Source organism: Drosophila rhopaloa, unplaced genomic scaffold (genome assembly GCF_018152115.1).
Source record: "Drosophila rhopaloa isolate 14029-0021.01 unplaced genomic scaffold, ASM1815211v1 contig_163, whole genome shotgun sequence".
Lineage (NCBI taxonomy): Eukaryota > Metazoa > Arthropoda > Insecta > Diptera > Drosophilidae > Drosophila > Drosophila rhopaloa.
The window spans coordinates 15,119,627-15,137,527 of NW_025335043.1; the positions used below are offsets into that span (position 1 = coordinate 15,119,627).

Here is a 17,901-nt window from a genome sequence, read left to right on the forward strand (position 1 = left end):
CATGTCCGTCTATTCGTCTATTTCTATCAAGTCAAGTATGAAATCGTATTTATTTTTGTGAATTTTTTAAAATTGTATTTGTGATTTTTCCGGATTTTGGCCTTTTTTATAAGGGGTTAGTTCATTGTTTTTTGTAAAAAATCGACTAAAATAAAATTTTTTAGCTGTGAATGCCATTCGGTTGGAAATTTTATAACGAATTCAACGAAGTATCACATTCCAACATTTGACCATTATTTCCCAGGGTTTTGAACAAAAAACCGAAATAAAAGTATGTTTTTCCGGGTATTCTGGATTTTGTCATTTTTCATAAGGGGTTACTTCAAGTTTTTTTTGCCAAAATGGGCCTAAAATAAAATTTTTTAGCTGAGAATGCCAATCGATTGGAAATTTTATAACGAATTCAACATAGTATGACATTCCAATATTTGACCATTATTTCCCAGCGTTTTATTTAAAAAACTGAAGCTCTAAATGATTTTGTTTGAAATTTTGTAGGGCGTTTTTAATCTTAAAAATGAGTAATACTACCGCCATAAATTGATATCAGGAATTTTGAGGCTACTTCCTCTCATCAATATTCGTCGCCAAAATAAACGAAAAATATCCAACGTTCTTGGGCACTACAAAACATTTTCTTTAATTTTAATTTTGAAACTCTTCACTGATTTCTTAAAGATCAATCCCAAACCACTTTGACAAGTACGTTTGGGTACATAAATACTAAACGAGTAATACAATTTTTTTTATCCATTTTGCTTGGGCATCACAAAACATAGTAAATCATACAATATATAGTTAGACAAGGCATATATGTATATACACGCATCGTGGGGGTTACAATTAAAACAAGTATAATTAATTATTAATCGGAGCAAACATTTTGGTAAGGACTGTGTGGTGTATTGTGTTGTTTATATAAAACTTAACCAAGAACACTTGCGTTGTTAAGTATAAAGAGTTGATCTAAGCGGTATTGGAGTAACCCTAATTAATCGTAAGGCGCACTAGTAGATATAGTTCAGCTGCATTTCGGCCGCCAGCAGCGCATCCTGTGACTCCTTCTCCAGCTTCTTCTCGTCGTCCGTGGGTGTGGATTGTCCCGGATTGGGATTGGATTGCTTCTGGCAGGGTTTGGATTGCGATTGCGTTTCCGTCTCCGTATCGGTTTCGGGTTCTGTTTCCGCCTCCGCTGCAGCGGGGGATTCATCCTTGGCCACCTGGTCATTAACCACCTGGTTACTGTTCCGGCAGCGGGCTATCAGATCGCTGTAGGGACGGTCGTGAAGCAGGCATACCAACACCACGGTCATATTGTCGCCCCCGAGGCCGCCCATTTGGCAGTCGGGCGCCAGGCAGTGGTTCATCAGCTCCTCGCAGATCTCCTCCGGATGCATGCCCATGCCGATGCGCGTGCGACAGAACTCGAGCACTTCCGCATTGCTCATCACATCCCAAATGCCGTCGCAGGCCAACACGATGAATTCCCAGTCCTCCATGATCTTGCGCGTCTCCACGTCCGGGTAGGCTATATGTATAAAAAAACAAGGTGATAATGGATAATGCGAACAATGGACGCAACGGTGACTCTCACCTGTGACGATCTGATCTTCCGGCTTTTTGTTCGCCCGCTTGAAGACAAAGTCGCCGAGGGCCCGGGAGAGGGCAAGATTGCCGTTGACGCGATTGAACTCCACCCAGCCGCCGCCCTCGATGATCCGCTTGGACTCCGCCTCGTTGTTGGGCTTGTGGTCCAGCGACAGGATCTCCAGTTGGCCGTTCACGCAGGCAATGGCCCGTGAGTCTCCGGCATTCGCGCAGTACAGCTTGTTGTCTTTGACCAAGACCACCACGGCCGTGGAGCCGGCCATCTGGTCGCCCCATGCCTCATTGTTCAACATTGCGTAGTCTATGTCCAGAAAGCCCTGCAATTGCATCAGTTTCATGAGTAATGTGTAAGTGATGATATGCAAATATGGAATTCCCGCTTGACTACAAATTTACCTAGAAAATTAAATTAGAGAAAGATACAAATTTCTCAAAATAAGTACCTAAATATGTTCCTTCTTCACATTTGTTATCTTTAGATAGTTGTCAAATCTAATTATTAGATAAACCCAAGTGACGCAAAAAGTATGGCAAATGATTAACTAGGTGTTGATATACATAGGTACAAATGGTACCTTTCATTATATTGGACTCTTAAAAGGCACAAACGAGTACCTAAATGTTGATAAGGCTGAAGTAAAGGAGATAACTCCCATTAAAGCTAAAGCTTTATTACATCTACATATATTGCTTTTAATATGCAAGTAAAGAAAGGGCACTAAAACCCAATATCTCTGAATATATAGGAGTAGAATCTGATCATTCTATATGTTACTGCACATAATGAAAACAAAAAGAAAACAGAAATATTCCCATTATCAAGCCAATTAGCTGCCATCTCCGTTCTTGAAATGCCGCCCTTTCCTCCAGCAAAAAGTGATTATCCCGTGACTCACCTGCTGCAGTGCCTCTTCGATGTTGTCCACGTACTCCGGTCTCTTCAGCACGAACTTGTGCAGGTGCTTGCCGGCGTACTGGGCCACCGTGGCTCCTCCATGGCCGTCATACACGGCGAAGAAGGCCGCTCCCGGATCGTCCGGCAGGGAGAGGATGTGGGTGTGCGAGTCCTCCATGTTGATGCGCCATCCCTGCATGCAGCTGGAGCCCACGCGGAAGGCGGCGTTCTGGCAGTAGGAGGACTCCTTGGCGGTCACTGGTTCCGACAGCGTCTGGCCCATTGTTTGAGTGGTGTGTGTTGTGGTTCTCGGGAGGATGAGGGCGTGTTATCGATTTGCGTCGCTTTCCTGCGTGCAAGAAGAAGACGTACAAGCACTCGGGTTAAGTTAAGTTAAGTTAATTACGAAACTGACTACGGACTACTGACTACCGACTGCTGTCAACTTCAGATACGCGTGGGCCCTGGAGATTAGCATATCACAGAGAGACCCATACTCGTGTATATAAGCTGCGAGCAAACAGACGTGGAGATTTCAAGTTTCAGGGCCGGATCGCGATCCGGAACTTGGCTGTTGTTGGGGTTGGGGTTCGTACGGGGTCAAAGGGCAGGTGATAAATGGGAGTCGATAAGGCGAACGTTTAACGGCCCGCCAATCATGCGCTCCGTAATTAGTTGACACAGTTTGCAGCAGACCTGAACTTATGCAAAAAAAAAAAAAAGCAGGCCAAGAAGCGGAGAATGAGGCGGAGAAACGAGTCGGAGAAGTGGAGAAGTAGCGAGAGAGAGAGAGAGAGGGGGAGAGGAGGAGGAGGAGGAGCGCCGGATCAGCCGCAATTGCAATCCGCACGAGAAACCCACCTGGCGTGTTTTTGCTCGCCAAAAACAAACGACTCCGCATCAAAAAAAGTGTCCAGTAAAAAATTAAAAAAATTGTATTTGGTTTGTGCTCAGCAGTGTGAACGTGGACGGGCGATTGAAAAATTCCAACGGCTTTGTAAACGCTTAAAAGTTTAAAAAAGCTGACCACACTCATTTCGTTGATTCCAGTCTCGAATGGGTTGAGGTATTCGCTAGCCACAGCCCTGGTTGGGTGCGTGTCCATGCTGGCCTTGAAGTTTTCCAACACTTGTTAGTTTTGGCGCCTTGATTCGAATTTTCCTAACAATAACAATTTATATTCATTAATTGTACTATTTATTGACTGTCTTTTTTGGCTGCCCATTCATATTTATAATTCAAATATTTCTCGCAATTCCAATGCAAATGTCGTATTATGTGGCTTGCTGGCACCTTCCTTTTGCTTCTCAATTCGTTTATTTTTGTTTTTGTCGTCATCTTATCTGCTGTTTTTCTTTTCAGTTGGCGAGTGCATTGAATTTTGCGAATTTCGCTTTGGGTTTGCGGCAAATATACGATTTCAAGGACAAATGACGTCAGCTAAACACTTTTTGTTGCTCTCATATTGTTGTTGTTTGGGGAATTAAAGCTTGACTGGCATTCGCTGCCAACGCCTCTGCTTTCTATTTATTGTCTTCTCAGTCTTCTCTTTTACTTATTTTCTTGGATTCTTTTGTTTTGCGCTTTTGCCGAGCTAAAAAAAAATGTATTAAATATTTGCACAGCAGCAGCAAAAGCCACAGAGCAATTTTTGATAAAGAACTTGTGTATTTGGTTGGGGCTCTCCGTTCCACTCTCTCTTTTTTTCGCATTATCTTTGCCGCTCTCAAATTGTTTTGGCAAACAGAGTCAATCAGAAGTTTGTTGTCGAACTAGCGCTTTTCAACGGGGAGTAACCCACACAATTGCCACTTTGCTCCCATCTTCCATAAACGATACTGCATATAAAAATAATAAAATGTTGGACTTCACATTAAGATAAGATAAGATGGGATCCAAATTTCATAACAATTTCTTAATTTTCGAGTCTTGCTTGCCTTTCTTGAATATAGACTCTTAATTCTATTTAAAATCAGTTAAATTTGTACTAAAAAAAGTAGAAAGTAGTAGGAAGGCACATTAGAACTCATATCTTACGGACAAAAATAAAAAAATTAAAAAAAAAACAGCACATCTTTATCTCAGATCAAATTAATAATCTTTGACACTATCGAACTTGTTTTCAAACATGCCCGCAATTTTGTTCTGTGTATAATATCTCTGCCTTTCTTATCGTTGTGTTTGGTCATTGAAAGTGCAAGGCGTCGACGTCGCTGCACGCATTTTATTTCCCAACCTCCAGAACGCACATTTATTATGCATTTAACGTACCCCGCTGACGACTGCAACTATCGTCCACCCCCCTCCATGTCTCGCCCCTCCCCACGTCCGACCGCCCCTTTCTGCCATTTAAGATTCGCTTTCGCTTCCCCTTTTATTTCAGCGCACTCTGTAAAATTTCCATATTGTTTGTCAACTGGCGATTGCATCCAGGCTCGGCTTCTCGGTTTCTCGGTTTCGGTCCCTGAATCGGTCTCTAAATCGGAATCGGAGTTGGAGGCGATCAACAGCTCCGTATGCAGTCTGCATGCAAATGCTGCAGCTCTGCTTCCGAGCACACTGCGAATAATAATAAATAAATACTTATATCCTTGAGAATTAAATACTTAGTTTAGCTATAATATTAAGGATTATTAAAAAACGGGAAAGGAAGCTAGCTTAGGCAAGCCGAAGGTTTAATATTCTTACAGTCATACCGAAAATAGATAAAATGGCCATAAACCCGAAAAAATAGGTCAAAAACCTGGGAAAAAATGGTCAAATGTTAATATATCATACCTCGTTGATTTTGTCTTTAAATTTCCAATCGATTGGCATTCTCTCTTGAAAGAATTTATTTTTGTCCCATTTTGCAAAATATCATAGTGTTACCCCTTATGAAAAATGCGAAAATTGGCCAAAAAATAAAATTTACCAAATCCACCTGGAATCGATTGTATAGGTTGTCATCTGCACAAAACAGTCATTGTTTTGGCTGTGCGTCTTATTTTGGCAAATAAAAAACATTAAAAAATGTGTTTTAAAAATATGTTTTTGATGGCCAAAATCCATAAAAAAAAAGCTAATTTTTTCAGTTTTTTAATCAAAACTCTTGGCAATAGTGATCGTATCATGGAATGTCATACCTCGTTGGATTCTGTATAAAATTTCCAATCGATTGGGTATCTCAGCTCAAAAATTTTATTTTGGCCCAATTTTGGCCAAAAATCAAGTGTTACCCCTTATCAAAAATGCGAAAATCGGTCAAAAAATAAAATTTACCAAATCCACCTGGAATTGATTGTATAGGTTCTCAGCTGCACAAAACAGTCATTCTTTTGGCTGTGCGGCCTATTTTGGCAAAATTACAACTAAAAACCCTTAAAGAATGTGTTTTAATTATGAGTTTTAATGGCCAAAATCAAAAAGAAAAACAGCTCGATTTTTCAGTTTTTTAATGAAAACCCTTGGAAATAATGGTCAGATCTTGGAAAAAATAAAATTTTTCAAATCAAACCAAAATTGACTTAAACTAGTCCAAAGCTGCACAAAACAGTCATTCTCTTGGCCGTGCGTCTTATATTTGCTAATTTTGAACAAAAAACCTTAAATAACGTTAGTTTTTATGTCCATAAAAAGCTCAAAACCCTGGTAAATAATAGTTAAATGTTAAGATCCCATACCTCCTTGAATTCGCCTTAAAATTTTCAATCGATTTGGCCCTCACAGCTGAAAAGAATTAACTTTTATAAAAAATCCTGAAAAATCCTGAAATTGACAGACTAGGCTGCACAAAACAGTCATTCTTTTGGCTGTGCGTTTTTTGTATAGACTAAACTATTCGAATTCTTATATCTTATTTGAAGATTGAAGACCTGATACGTTTTTTTTTGAGTGCATGTTCCGTGCAGGGAAAGGAAGAGGGTGAGGGACAGGGTCGGGGGCCGGACAGAGCAGGGCCCACAGATATCGTCAGGCAGTTCAATCACATTGCACAAAAGTTCGAGGTCAGTTATAAAAATAAAATTATATTCCCTCGCTCGGCGCGCTCCCTCTTCTGTTTTTCAGTGAGCTCTTGGATGGGATTGGAATTGGATTGGGTTTTGTTTTACATTAATTTCTGTTTGAATGCGACAAAATGGGTTTCTTTGTCTTTGGCTGACTGGGCAGGATCAGGATAATGGATAATGGGGTTGCTGTACGCAGCTCCTGCTCCTGTTCCTGCTCCTGCTCCTGTTTTCTGGACCGCCATGGGATAGGCACAAAGGCCATTGTTCGGGGACATTGCGGGTCACTCGAGTGGAAGTAGGCCACTGGAGTTCTGTGTAACTTGAGCACCATCCGATCGGGATCGCCGATGCAATTGTGTAATGCGAGCCCGCCGCAGGGCATTGACTCCTGGCCCAAGGATAATGGGGGAACTTAGTCGCGAAACAGGAGCTGTACGGCAAATAACCCTTTGCAATCTGCATTTTATGTTATACCCATTTTATGGCTATCATATCTTTTTTTTAATAGAGCTTTAACAAATTTTAGTTCAAAATAAGCCTTTCTTCCTTTTAAAATTTGATTGTCCCCTTTCCTAGTGTGAAACAAAAAGTTATGCATTAAGGTGCTCTATTTTCATAACTTTAACTTCTAAAACCAGATTTCGAAGTAGAAATATAAACTATATATTATATAAAATTATATTATTATATATATTATATATTATATAAAACTATATTATAACTATTATAAGTTGTTGATTTCTTTTATTATTTAAAATTGTTATACGTCTGTACATTTGTGCCTGTTTTGGAGTCCTGATGTTAGTACTTAATGAAGGTATTACTTTCTGCAATATAATTGTAATTAGCCAACTCATGATAGGCTGAATATAGGGTTTGTTGCCCGTTTCATTGTTATTATGGAGCTCTTGCAGAATGGTGAGTTCTGTGCCCAAGTCCCTCTTCGCAATAAAATCCAAGGGTCTCATTTCCTATCAATGTCCGTTTCTAAGTCTGGCCAATGGCTAGTGTTTTTGCTTAAAAAACCCTGCCCCAGACAGTCGCTGACCGGTGGAATGCTGTTGAACTGAATTTCGGCTGGCCGTACCGCAATGAAATGAAATTTCGATCATTTCCAGAGAATTCATGCCACAGATTTTGGCGCGGCGCGACGGTCGCGGCCATGGCCGATCCTCAAAACAGACCGAAAGCCGAAAAACTGAAAAGCCAGGGCCAAACTAGTTTTGCGGGCTCCCCTCCGCCCCCCCCACACACTCGGGTGTCCCAACCCCAAGGATCCCAGACGCAGGTTCATTAACTTGTTTGCCCCGCCGCGTTGTGGCTGCCTTATTTTTTTGGGCCGTCGTCGTCGATGCTTTCCAGCATCCCAACATCCGCGACGAGACAATAATGATCTTCGCTGGAAACGCGAGCCCCTTCACCGGCACAGTGATCCTCCCCCCTCCTCGAAGATCCTCCTCGCCGGTGGTGATGGTGACTTAATTGCCGCACCCAAATGGCTGAGCTGGACTAGGGATTAGCACGAAAAGTATTCGACCCTCATGGTTCTGCTCGGTGTATTGTTTACAAGGAGAGTCCGGTGCAAATCCCTTTATGGTGCAAGATTTACAGCTCATGGAATCCATAGCAGAGCGAAGCTTTTAACTTTTAATAAATACTAATTTGGATACATATATTCATATTTAGTTAAGGCCAATTCCATTTCAAGGTCAAAAGTTGGATTAAACTTTAAATGAAATCGATATAGATTAGATTAGATATACATTTAGACTTATTATCACTAAAAACTACTAATGGATACTCAGTATTCGAAATCCTTAAATACAATATTTTTCTTAACATTTTTGCTTTCTTTGAACAAAACCAGTTTGAATTTTTATTGCGATCGAAATGCAGATGGTAGAACGGGCCAAGCCCTATGATCCTTGTGACATTTGCTCATTTTTCACTGTCGCAACTCAGTTGCCGATAAAGTGGAGCACATTGTACTAGCCTCTGATTAATATGAGTTGTGGCCAGATATCGCTGCAGCCTTGGCCGAAGTCGTTTACTTACTGAATCACTTGGCCTTCCACTGCTGGGACATTGGGATATGACTAAGAGTGCCCCGGCATGACTAAGCCAGCGATGGTGAAAGATGGTACCGCTGAGGAGTATATTCATATACTAGTATTCATAAACCGATCATTAAAGCAACTTTTGTCAGGTAACCATAGTAAATATCTTAATAACTTTCTTACATTTTGAAATTCCCATATAGCAAATAGCAAATTTTTATGTACGCAACATACGGACCAATTGTATTTATGAATCACTGTTGTCTTTATCAAATGTTTTTGAAACGAAATTCTTGGGGAAAACCCTTATTTTTTTAATGTGGAATTTAAAGATTGACTAAAAGATTGATGCTGTCCAAAAAAATGGGGAAATACTTTTGCAAAAAAAAATTACTAGGCTAAGCATGTTTTAAAACAATTATAAACTGATAAAATTGCGTTGCAAGAAATTTGCTTTAATAAAATTTTAAAATATTTGGATAGCATTTATTTTTTAAAACCGGTTATCATAGCATAGAAATTTCGAGTTTCTTAAAATGAAACAAACAAAAATTTCTCAAAACGGAAACCAACAAACTTTTTTTGTATCTTTTAATAAAAATGTAATCTTCTTTGATGAAAGTTAAATTTGATATGGGAGTGATTTAATACTTTAAAATATAACACAAATAGAAACAAAAATTCAAAATTAATTAACTGCGGAGAGTTTTCTGGGTGACGCTTTCTAGCAGTGTAGTGAGACACTCGAAGCGAGTGCATCGTTGGAGGATCGATCGCACATCCTTGGTGAAGCGCAGGGCATCCAGGAAGGGCAGTAAGTTGATCAAAGCCTGATCCCGACTGTCGATCCGATAGGATTTGATGTGTACAGCGTTTCCCGCATTGAAACTGCATTCCGTCCGTGAGTTATCCAATAGTAGGACATTCGATAAATCTGTGGAGGCCAGCGAAACGTACTTGGCCCTCAGTCCAAGAATATCGATGCAGTCATGGCGATATAATCGCCTATTCAGGATGCCCTTTCCCCTGTCCAAGAAGTCCAATATGGGCGATGCGTATATCTCAATTCCTGCTGTGAAAATGGTGAGGTCGTACCACTTGGACACGCGGTCTAGGAAGTAATCCAAATGGGGTCGCTTATAAACATAGAATGTGACATCGCTTTCCGGCAAGTAGAACTCAAAGTCGTGCGGCACACTAGGCGGTTTCTTTTGGTATTTACCCTTCCTAAGCGTTGTGATCATTGTTTCATCCATGTCTATCACTAGGGTCTTCTTGTCCACCAGACTCAGCCGGCTCTTGGAAACGGGTGTCAGCCGATCCTCACTTAAATAAATAACGGGTGTGTACTCCGCATAGATCTGGTAAATCTTCCCCAGACATAGACGCAATCGTGGAACCATCGCACAGATCATGCTCATCACCAAGCCCAGAGTGGCCACTCCAAAGAGGCTACATGGGTTTTGAATTAGGGATAGAAGATGGTAGGAATTGGCGTTCACTTACTAAATCATAAAGGAGTCACTTTTCAACAGCATCGCAGAGATTTTTCAAATTTGATCAACAGCTTTGAGTTATAAAAAAAAAACAAAATGAATAAAAGAACAAAGGGAACTGAACCAAACATTTAAAAAAATTAAACATTAAAATTTCCAAAACAAACACTTAAGGATAAAACGATCAACTGAAAAAAATCGATGGAATTCAAATGTAGAATGAGGCTCACATTTAAACAATCCCTCTTGCCTTGACAACTGAATATCTGATTGCTACCTGATTGATTAAGCACTGAAAATAAATGGTAATAACATCATATTTCTAATGTATTTCAATCGAAAGAAAGCGGTATGAAAGCTTTTAGTATAACATAAAGAATAAGAAACCAATCAATAACCCTACTATCTTTATGCGTATAAACTGTCATAAATTTGATGATGTCTAAATAGTAAAAAATACATTTATTTTTTGACTTAGCACTGAAAATGTATAAGTCTATTGACTTAAGATAAATAAAGTTCGATAACACATACAAATTTAACAGAAATGTTAAAGAACATATCCGCTGTTAAATAATTTATCATTAAATATTTGATCATACCGATAATCTGAATGGCAATAATCAACAGTCTATGATTCGTCGTCAATTGGTTACGTTAATCGTTAGTTAAACTGAATTAAAAGTAAATTATAATACAATTGGAGTTCCTAAAAATTCCACTGGCTAATTATTTTCAAAACATCTCAGTGCTTTCAAAATATTGCGTATACGTCGTGTTGAACAGCCCACACCGACTGGGGTCAAAAACGCCATCAATCAACTTCGACGCTCTGTATATGATTTTCTTCCTGCATGGATGTTATTAATCAAGTTATTGTCGATACTATATAATTTTCTGGCTGTGTGGATATTCGAAGAACTTGTCTGGCTTGCAATTCCACTTACAGTGGGTGTTAAACGATCGGGAGTGCGTACGTGTGGGGGTGTCTGTGTTTCGGAGGGGGAGGGGGAGGAGCGGCATAAACAGCCATGAAATGCAGTGCCAGCGATGACGCACAAAGAGGGTGGGAGGATCGGAACTGGACGCCGATGAACTGAGAGTGTATATATGTATGTATACTATATAGTATATACACTGACGGAAGTTCGCCGGCGATGTCACTCGTGTAAAATATTGCACTGGCCTTGGGAGCAGCACGCACAATGTGACTGCGCCGTCAAGACGATTAACAACACAAAAAGCAGCAGAATCAGACTGAGCTGAAAAAATAATAACAAAAACTGCAGCCACTGCATCTGTGGCCATGAAGCCGGCGGCGTCATCCAGCAGGAGCACCATATTGTGCGCATCTGGAGGTTGCCTGCACGCGATTGGGATGGAATGGTTAGGCAAAAAAATTAATTAAATATTTTCAAGCGGGTAACATTCTTTTTTGACAGATAAAATTCTTTAAAAATAATATTTACTCAGCAGTTCTTTAATATATTAATTCTCATATTTTTGGAACTATTAAATTTGGGATTATAAACTTGCACCATCATTAACATGCTATCGTAAGAAAAAATTTGTGTATTTTTCTGGGGACCTTCCTAGAGATTTAATACTCTTTTTTTATTATTTCAAGGATATATTCATAGGGTTTTTGAAATGAATACAAAAAAATGTATGCACTTTGTATGTTTATTATAGAGAATTGAAAGACGTGTGTCCCCAGACATATTTAAAGAAATTAACAGAAAATAATAAAAAATCATTTCCCAGACCTTACTTCTTGTAGCAATTAAAACTTTTAAAATATAGAATGTAGCAGAACTCTTCCCCAAACAAGGTCCACCCGAATGGTCATCCCACTCATTAGGTTTTTTCCTGCGGTTAGGATTCGAGATCCCGAGGCTTGCGTTTTTTGCGGTTGACTGTGGCGTCTGCTGGGTGTCAACATTTAACCGCATGTTGTGCTGCTGCCACAACTGCAATTCCCCAATTCTTGAAAAAGGGTGAAATTAACTTCTGAGTCGGTTGGAAAAAAGGAAGGATGGGGAGTTAGCACCCGCATCCAGGCACATGTTCTGTATTTCTTGTCGTGCGACATTCGTACAGTCGCCGAGTCAATCAGACCGGAAAATATGCACAAATTCCTATGTCTTTTGTCATTTAGCAAGTAAATTGTGACTACTTTGTTGTAATTTCTGATTCCAGATTGCAGTTAATCGAACAACAGTTGGTACGAAGAGAAATAACAGAAGCACTTATTAAAAAAAACAGATAAAACAATGAGGAAACACAAAAACAAAAAATAAGAATAATTCAACAATAAATGAATTCCCCATTAAATATCTTAAATATTACATTTTCTTATTTAATAAGTAATAGATAATACATTACAGATTACATTTTCCTGATTACAAACATTTTACGTTTTTTGTAAATTTCATTCGCAAATTAAACGTGGCTTTTTACGGTGTACGGTTATCACCTTGCTTATCTCAATTCGCGATTGCCTGAACCTGTAAACGCAATTTTGGCAACCAGCTTTTTGGATAACACATTTGACGTGTGTTAAATTAGCATTAAACAATAATTCTGTGGCTGTTTTTTTTCGGCTTAGCCGATGTTTTTGTGGTTGCTGCTGTTGTTGTGGTGAATGCAAAATAAATTGCGCATAAAGTTTAATCACTTTGACTTTGCACAGCACACACAAGCAACGCCGAAAAAATAAAAACCCATAACAAAAGATTCTTCACACATACAAAAATAACGAATACAATATCGGCAGCAGCAGCACAAACAGAAACAGCAACAACAAGCTCAGTGGACAGTGCAAAATAAGTATTAAAAAAAAAAAAATAATAAAAAATAAAAAATACACAAGGCGAAGGCGACGATGGCAACAAGCAGAGCGAACGAGATGGAAACAGAGTCAACAACCTTAGTGCATTACTCACTTTTAAAGACCGTGTGTGTCCTTCAACAAAAACTTTATCTCCGTCCCTCACTCGCTCGGTATCCCCCTCTATCTTTCTCTCTCTCTTTCCCATTGGCTGCTAGCTTCGTTTTTTACATTTTATAATTAAACAATTTTGCAGTAGTACCGCCCGCACCCTCTGACCCCCTTGTTCCTACTCCCTCCGTCATCTTTTTCTGGACAAACAGAAACCCGAAAAAGTAAATCTTGCTGCACAGAAAGAAATAAGATTAATAGTACTTTTTTCCAAAATAGATTTTTTGAACTCTAGTTCTTTATTACTTATTCAAATCCTTTTTCTTAAAATCTTAATATCTTCTATTTTTATTAGTCTATTAGTTTATTTTAAAGTCTTTTACCCTGGAATTGATTATTAACTGTCGACAAAGAATTAATTAAGTTTTTGCATCATTTTGATACTTAAAATGCCTTACGAATTTATTTTAATGATAAATTAAATTAAACTGCATAATTAAAAAAGAAGTTAATGGTGCTGAAAGTGTCAATTTGAAAGGCATAAAATAAACTTTTGATTTAATTTGAATAAATTCAGATAATCCCCATCATTTATTTTTTTGCGTGCCGTTGTTTTTGATATTTTCTTCTTGTTCTTGTTCCTGAAGCTTTGCACAAGTGTGCAGAAGACAGTCTTCTATCTCCACTTTATCGATGGGTCTTCGGAAACTTTGTCGATTCCGCTGCTGCGCATTTTGGCGAGATGCGAGATGAATAAACTGTTGTACGCTTGCGTGACCTGTTCGCCGTCCCACTTGCTCCTCCTTTACTCTCCTTTAGAACCCCCCGCCCCCCCATTATAAACAAAATAAAAGAGACCGAGCTACTGCCACATCCGCCCTTCATGCGTGTGCGTCTTTTTGTGCGGTTAATGTCATTGACTGCAATTTGTTAGCAAAATATTTCAACTGATAAATAAAATCTACACGATGCCAATGAACTCGACTCTCTACAATCGCCATCCGAAAGCCAAAACAACCCGAAATTGCAATTTTCCCCCAATTGCAGAGCAACTTAGTAGGCGTGTGCAAGAGAGATAGCAATCGCACTTTTACAGGATCAGAGGCGCAATCTAGTTCTTTTTTTTGGGAATTACAGTTTTTTAACTCTTCAACTTCAGAAAAAGTCCCTTATAAGAAATATGCGAATTCTTCAGACAGACAAAATATAATAAAACATCCTTAAACCATAAAATAAACTTTGTTTTAAGTCACAACTTTTCCATTTTAACATAATTCAATTTAACATATGATATCGAGAAAATAACATGCCAATTAATAAAAAAAAGGTCATTGAAACAAGGACCTAATTAAAAAGGGATTACATTGCATCACTGAATAGTGATAATTAGTTTTATCTCTTCTTATAAGTTTTTATTAAGATCAGAGCTCTACACAGTCCGATTTATGAAGAATATGGTCTTAAGTTAAAAACTTTAAGATTTTTTAGTTTGTCAAAACCCCTTCCGAAAAATGTTTTTTTTTTTATCCGCCCCTGCCTAAGAGCACAGGTTGGCAATGCCATAAACAAAGAATTCCTTTTGTTTGTTGATTCGATTTCTGTTCTGCGTTCTTTATTTTTCGCAAATTGTATTTTTATTTTTAAATAAACAAGCCGGGTTCATTGCATTCGCCAGAATAAGAATATAACAAATATACGACACGAAAAGCACTCGACAATCAACAAAAGGCGCAAAAAACAGGAACGTCGACTGATATACATGGCGTATAATTAACGGCTGCGCGTGTGTGGAGAGTTCAAGTTAATTTATCAATTCTTTCTTTTTCGGGACTTAACAATGCTTGCATTTAAGTAGGCAGAGTGGCAGCCAAGTCATAATTCCATTGGTGTATATATAGAATCAATCAACTGATTAATTGCAGCTGTGCAATCTTGGAATTTTCGGCAAACATTAACTTTATGCCTTGTGACATAATTTACTTGTAGTATTAAAGGTATTCATTATGTATTTTCCAACAAGAAAATAAAATAAGGTGACAAAGTAGGATGACAAATACTTTCTGGAAACTGCAGCAGATTATTACTTCTGATGCGAAGTGGAATTCGTATTCAAAATTCAATTTTATGATTCCTTTTACTTAAGTCAAATGCATTTTTTTTAGTTATACCCTAATAGGATTTTCGGAATACCTATATTATTATAAAAACCCCTCCCCTCAAGTGTGAACAGTTATGTTTTCCGCTCATCTGGTGCATTTATCAGATGGTGCCATATTTCCTTGGAGAGCATTGAATGTCAGTGGTGCTCGGATTACACTAAAGTCGGTCAATAACTTCGGACCCCTGCACAAAACGTTTAAGTGACCACAAGTGATCAAGATGTTCCTGTTGTTGTTTACTCCTTTGCGAACTGATCTCAAGTTTTGGATGCCACGTTGTTTTAGTTGACCGGTTTAATGACTCGGACTTAATTTGCGCCCTCGGAGAGAGGAAAGTAGCCAGGCAAAAACTGCAAACCGAAAAATATGCGAAACAACAAGGCAGACAACACCCAACGGCAAAAAGTCGGCCTGAAGAGAAAGAGACAGTGGCAGCGACGCGTCTGGGGGCTTACAGTTGTGGTCAAAATTCTAGCAGTGCTTATTGATTAAAAGTAAAGCTTCGACTTCCCTAAGTACTGAACTATACTTACTAATACTATTCTAGAGTAAGGAAAATATATGAAAATACTTCATTGAAAAGAAAGAAATTTAGAAATCTATGCAATAATATTATTATTATCCTAAACCGGCCAGAAAAGTTTTTTAAATAAAGTATTTAGTATTAAAAGTTATTTAAGTAATTTGAAGAAGTTGGATTAGAGTTTAGGAAGTTGGATAAAATGTTAGTCCTAGTATGGCCTAAAGAGTTCACATCCCAATAAGTGAAATGAATTAGACAAGGGAAATTAATTTCGAAAAATATGTATTTTAAAAAGTAAGTGAAAGGAACTATGGAATGAAGTTATAGTGCTATGATCGTCACCGTCGTTGTGAAAGGAGGGGATCGGCGAATGTGTGTTCCTGGGGGGAGTGGGCGGTGCAGGCTGCAGGAAGAGCTCCAAAGCTCGCGTGTGTGTGTGAGTGGGTCGCCAAAAAGAAAACAACGAGTGCATATAAGTGGTGCCCAAAAAGAGGCGAAGATACAGAAACAGAACGATGCTACAAAACTCAAAGTAACTCATATTCGAGAACTCAAGAGTGTGTTGGTGCGACGTCGGCAGAGCGCCGGATCAGGCGAATATATAAACGGCGATCGGGCGATGCAAAATGTTCATTCCGCCGCCGTTCGTTCCGTTCGCTTTACTTTTCGTACTTTTCTCGCATATAAAAAAGTCAAACAAAATAATAAAATGAAGCGATCGCACATATATACACAGATATATATATGCGCACGCACACCAGCAACCGCACGCAATGGCCGCCATTGACGCCGACTGCGCTGCCGACGTCGCTGCCAAGAGTATAAAAGCATAAAATCACTTCGTACTCGGGTTTATTAAAACCAAAACTGTGCAAGTGTCGAGATCGGTGGTAGCCACACAGAAACTCCAGGAACTCCCATTCAAAAAAACTTAAAACCCAAAGTTCTAGTGAAATTCACAATCAAATTCTGACTACAAAGTGAAAGTTGGGCAATTAAACACAAATAAATTCCACATCAAAATGATCAAAAATAGTATCAAACAATTAGCGGAGAAAACACACAAAGAATTAAACAAGAACGCGACGCGCTCGCAAAAAGCGAAAAAAAAAGAAAATCGAAAGTGTTCTACTGACATGGATTACTTTTTGCCCCCCAAAACTACAAACACAACAAAAAGAGAAGAGAAACTAGCGCTAGTTTTTTTCTATTCAGAGATTGGGAGAGTGAGAATCGAAAGATAGAGAGCAAAAGGCCGGTCCAAAATAGAAAGCACTACACCGAAAAACAATTTAATCAAAACCTCATAAAAGTAATTGTATCTTTCGACGTTTTTATATTCAAAGTGAACATTGATGATTTTGGCTAACCCATCTAAAACATTTTTTGACATTTATGAGTTTAGCTTTTAGTTTTTTTTAAATATCAACCCATTTCGTACTAAAAGATAAAAAGCTTATTTACCTTCTGAGATAACAGAGTTATTGGGGCTTTGCTAAATATTATTCTGAAAGTAGTCAACATTTATATAAGGAAAAATTTTGACTAGACTTAAACTGAAAAGTATATTTACGTTCTTTATTTGTATTACATTAACAGACTTCGAACTTTGCATATATTCTATAAAAGGATTTATTTTATAGCGTACCCGGTTCTAAAAAAGTTTCTGGGCGTTTTCTTGTCTTTATAGTAATTGAAATCGTAAAACCTACTTTTACCTTAACAGGGAGATGAGAAAGCAGTCCTAATTATAACTATGGTTTTTTTATGGTAGAATTAACCACCCCCTTGTTTTTCCATGTGTAGATAGCGATCTCTTCTATTTGAGGTGTACGTGCACTTGGCCACTCACTTCGCTCTTCGTTCTTCGGTCTTCGCTCCCAGTTGGAGAGCGAACAATTCTAATTCGCATTCTCGCCGCTTTGAACTTGAACTTTAAATGCATAAACATTCATGTTGTTGTTGCCCGAGGGCGTGCTCTCTGAAAAAATGGAGCTCTACGAGCTATAAATATACACCGCTCGCAATCAGTTGCGAGGCGGCGCTCGTTCCATTTGGGCGCTCGACGATTCGCCCGCTGATAAATTTTCGACTGGATTGCAATTAATTTGGCTCTTGACGAGCCCCAAAAGTGAAAGTCGCGAGTGAAAGAGACGTGGCAGTTTTATATTAATGAAAAAATACGAAATCGAGCCACACAGATCAGACATGAACTGTACGCAAAACACGAAAT

The 17,901-nt window shown here is 38.8% G+C and overlaps 3 protein-coding genes across 3 annotated transcripts; 1 reads left to right on the forward strand and 2 right to left on the reverse strand.

Moving 5' to 3' along the window:
* Window positions 1-613: 613 nt before the first annotated feature.
* LOC108040422 (probable protein phosphatase 2C T23F11.1) lies at window positions 614-3,484 on the reverse strand. Its single transcript, XM_017117904.2, has 4 exons — window positions 3,365-3,484; window positions 2,505-2,852; window positions 1,595-1,925; window positions 614-1,528 (listed from the first exon to the last, which is right to left on the reverse strand). The coding sequence occupies exons 2-4, from the start codon at window positions 2,784-2,786 to the stop codon at window positions 1,008-1,010; spliced, it is 1,134 nt and encodes a 377-aa protein (XP_016973393.1). The 5' UTR covers window positions 2,787-2,852; window positions 3,365-3,484; the 3' UTR covers window positions 614-1,007.
* Window positions 3,485-9,171: 5,687 nt separating this feature from the next.
* LOC108040373 (CTD nuclear envelope phosphatase 1 homolog) lies at window positions 9,172-10,214 on the reverse strand. The gene is made up of 2 exons (XM_017117828.2): window positions 10,056-10,214; window positions 9,172-10,001 (listed from the first exon to the last, which is right to left on the reverse strand). Exons 1-2 carry the CDS (start codon window positions 10,085-10,087, stop codon window positions 9,242-9,244), a joined length of 792 nt encoding a protein of 263 aa, XP_016973317.2. The 5' UTR covers window positions 10,088-10,214; the 3' UTR covers window positions 9,172-9,241.
* Window positions 10,215-15,511: 5,297 nt separating this feature from the next.
* LOC123037404 lies at window positions 15,512-15,637 on the forward strand. The gene has a single exon (XM_044457789.1). The coding sequence runs from the start codon at window positions 15,512-15,514 to the stop codon at window positions 15,635-15,637; it is 126 nt and encodes a 41-aa protein (XP_044313724.1).
* The last annotated feature ends 2,264 nt before the right edge of the window (window positions 15,638-17,901 follow it).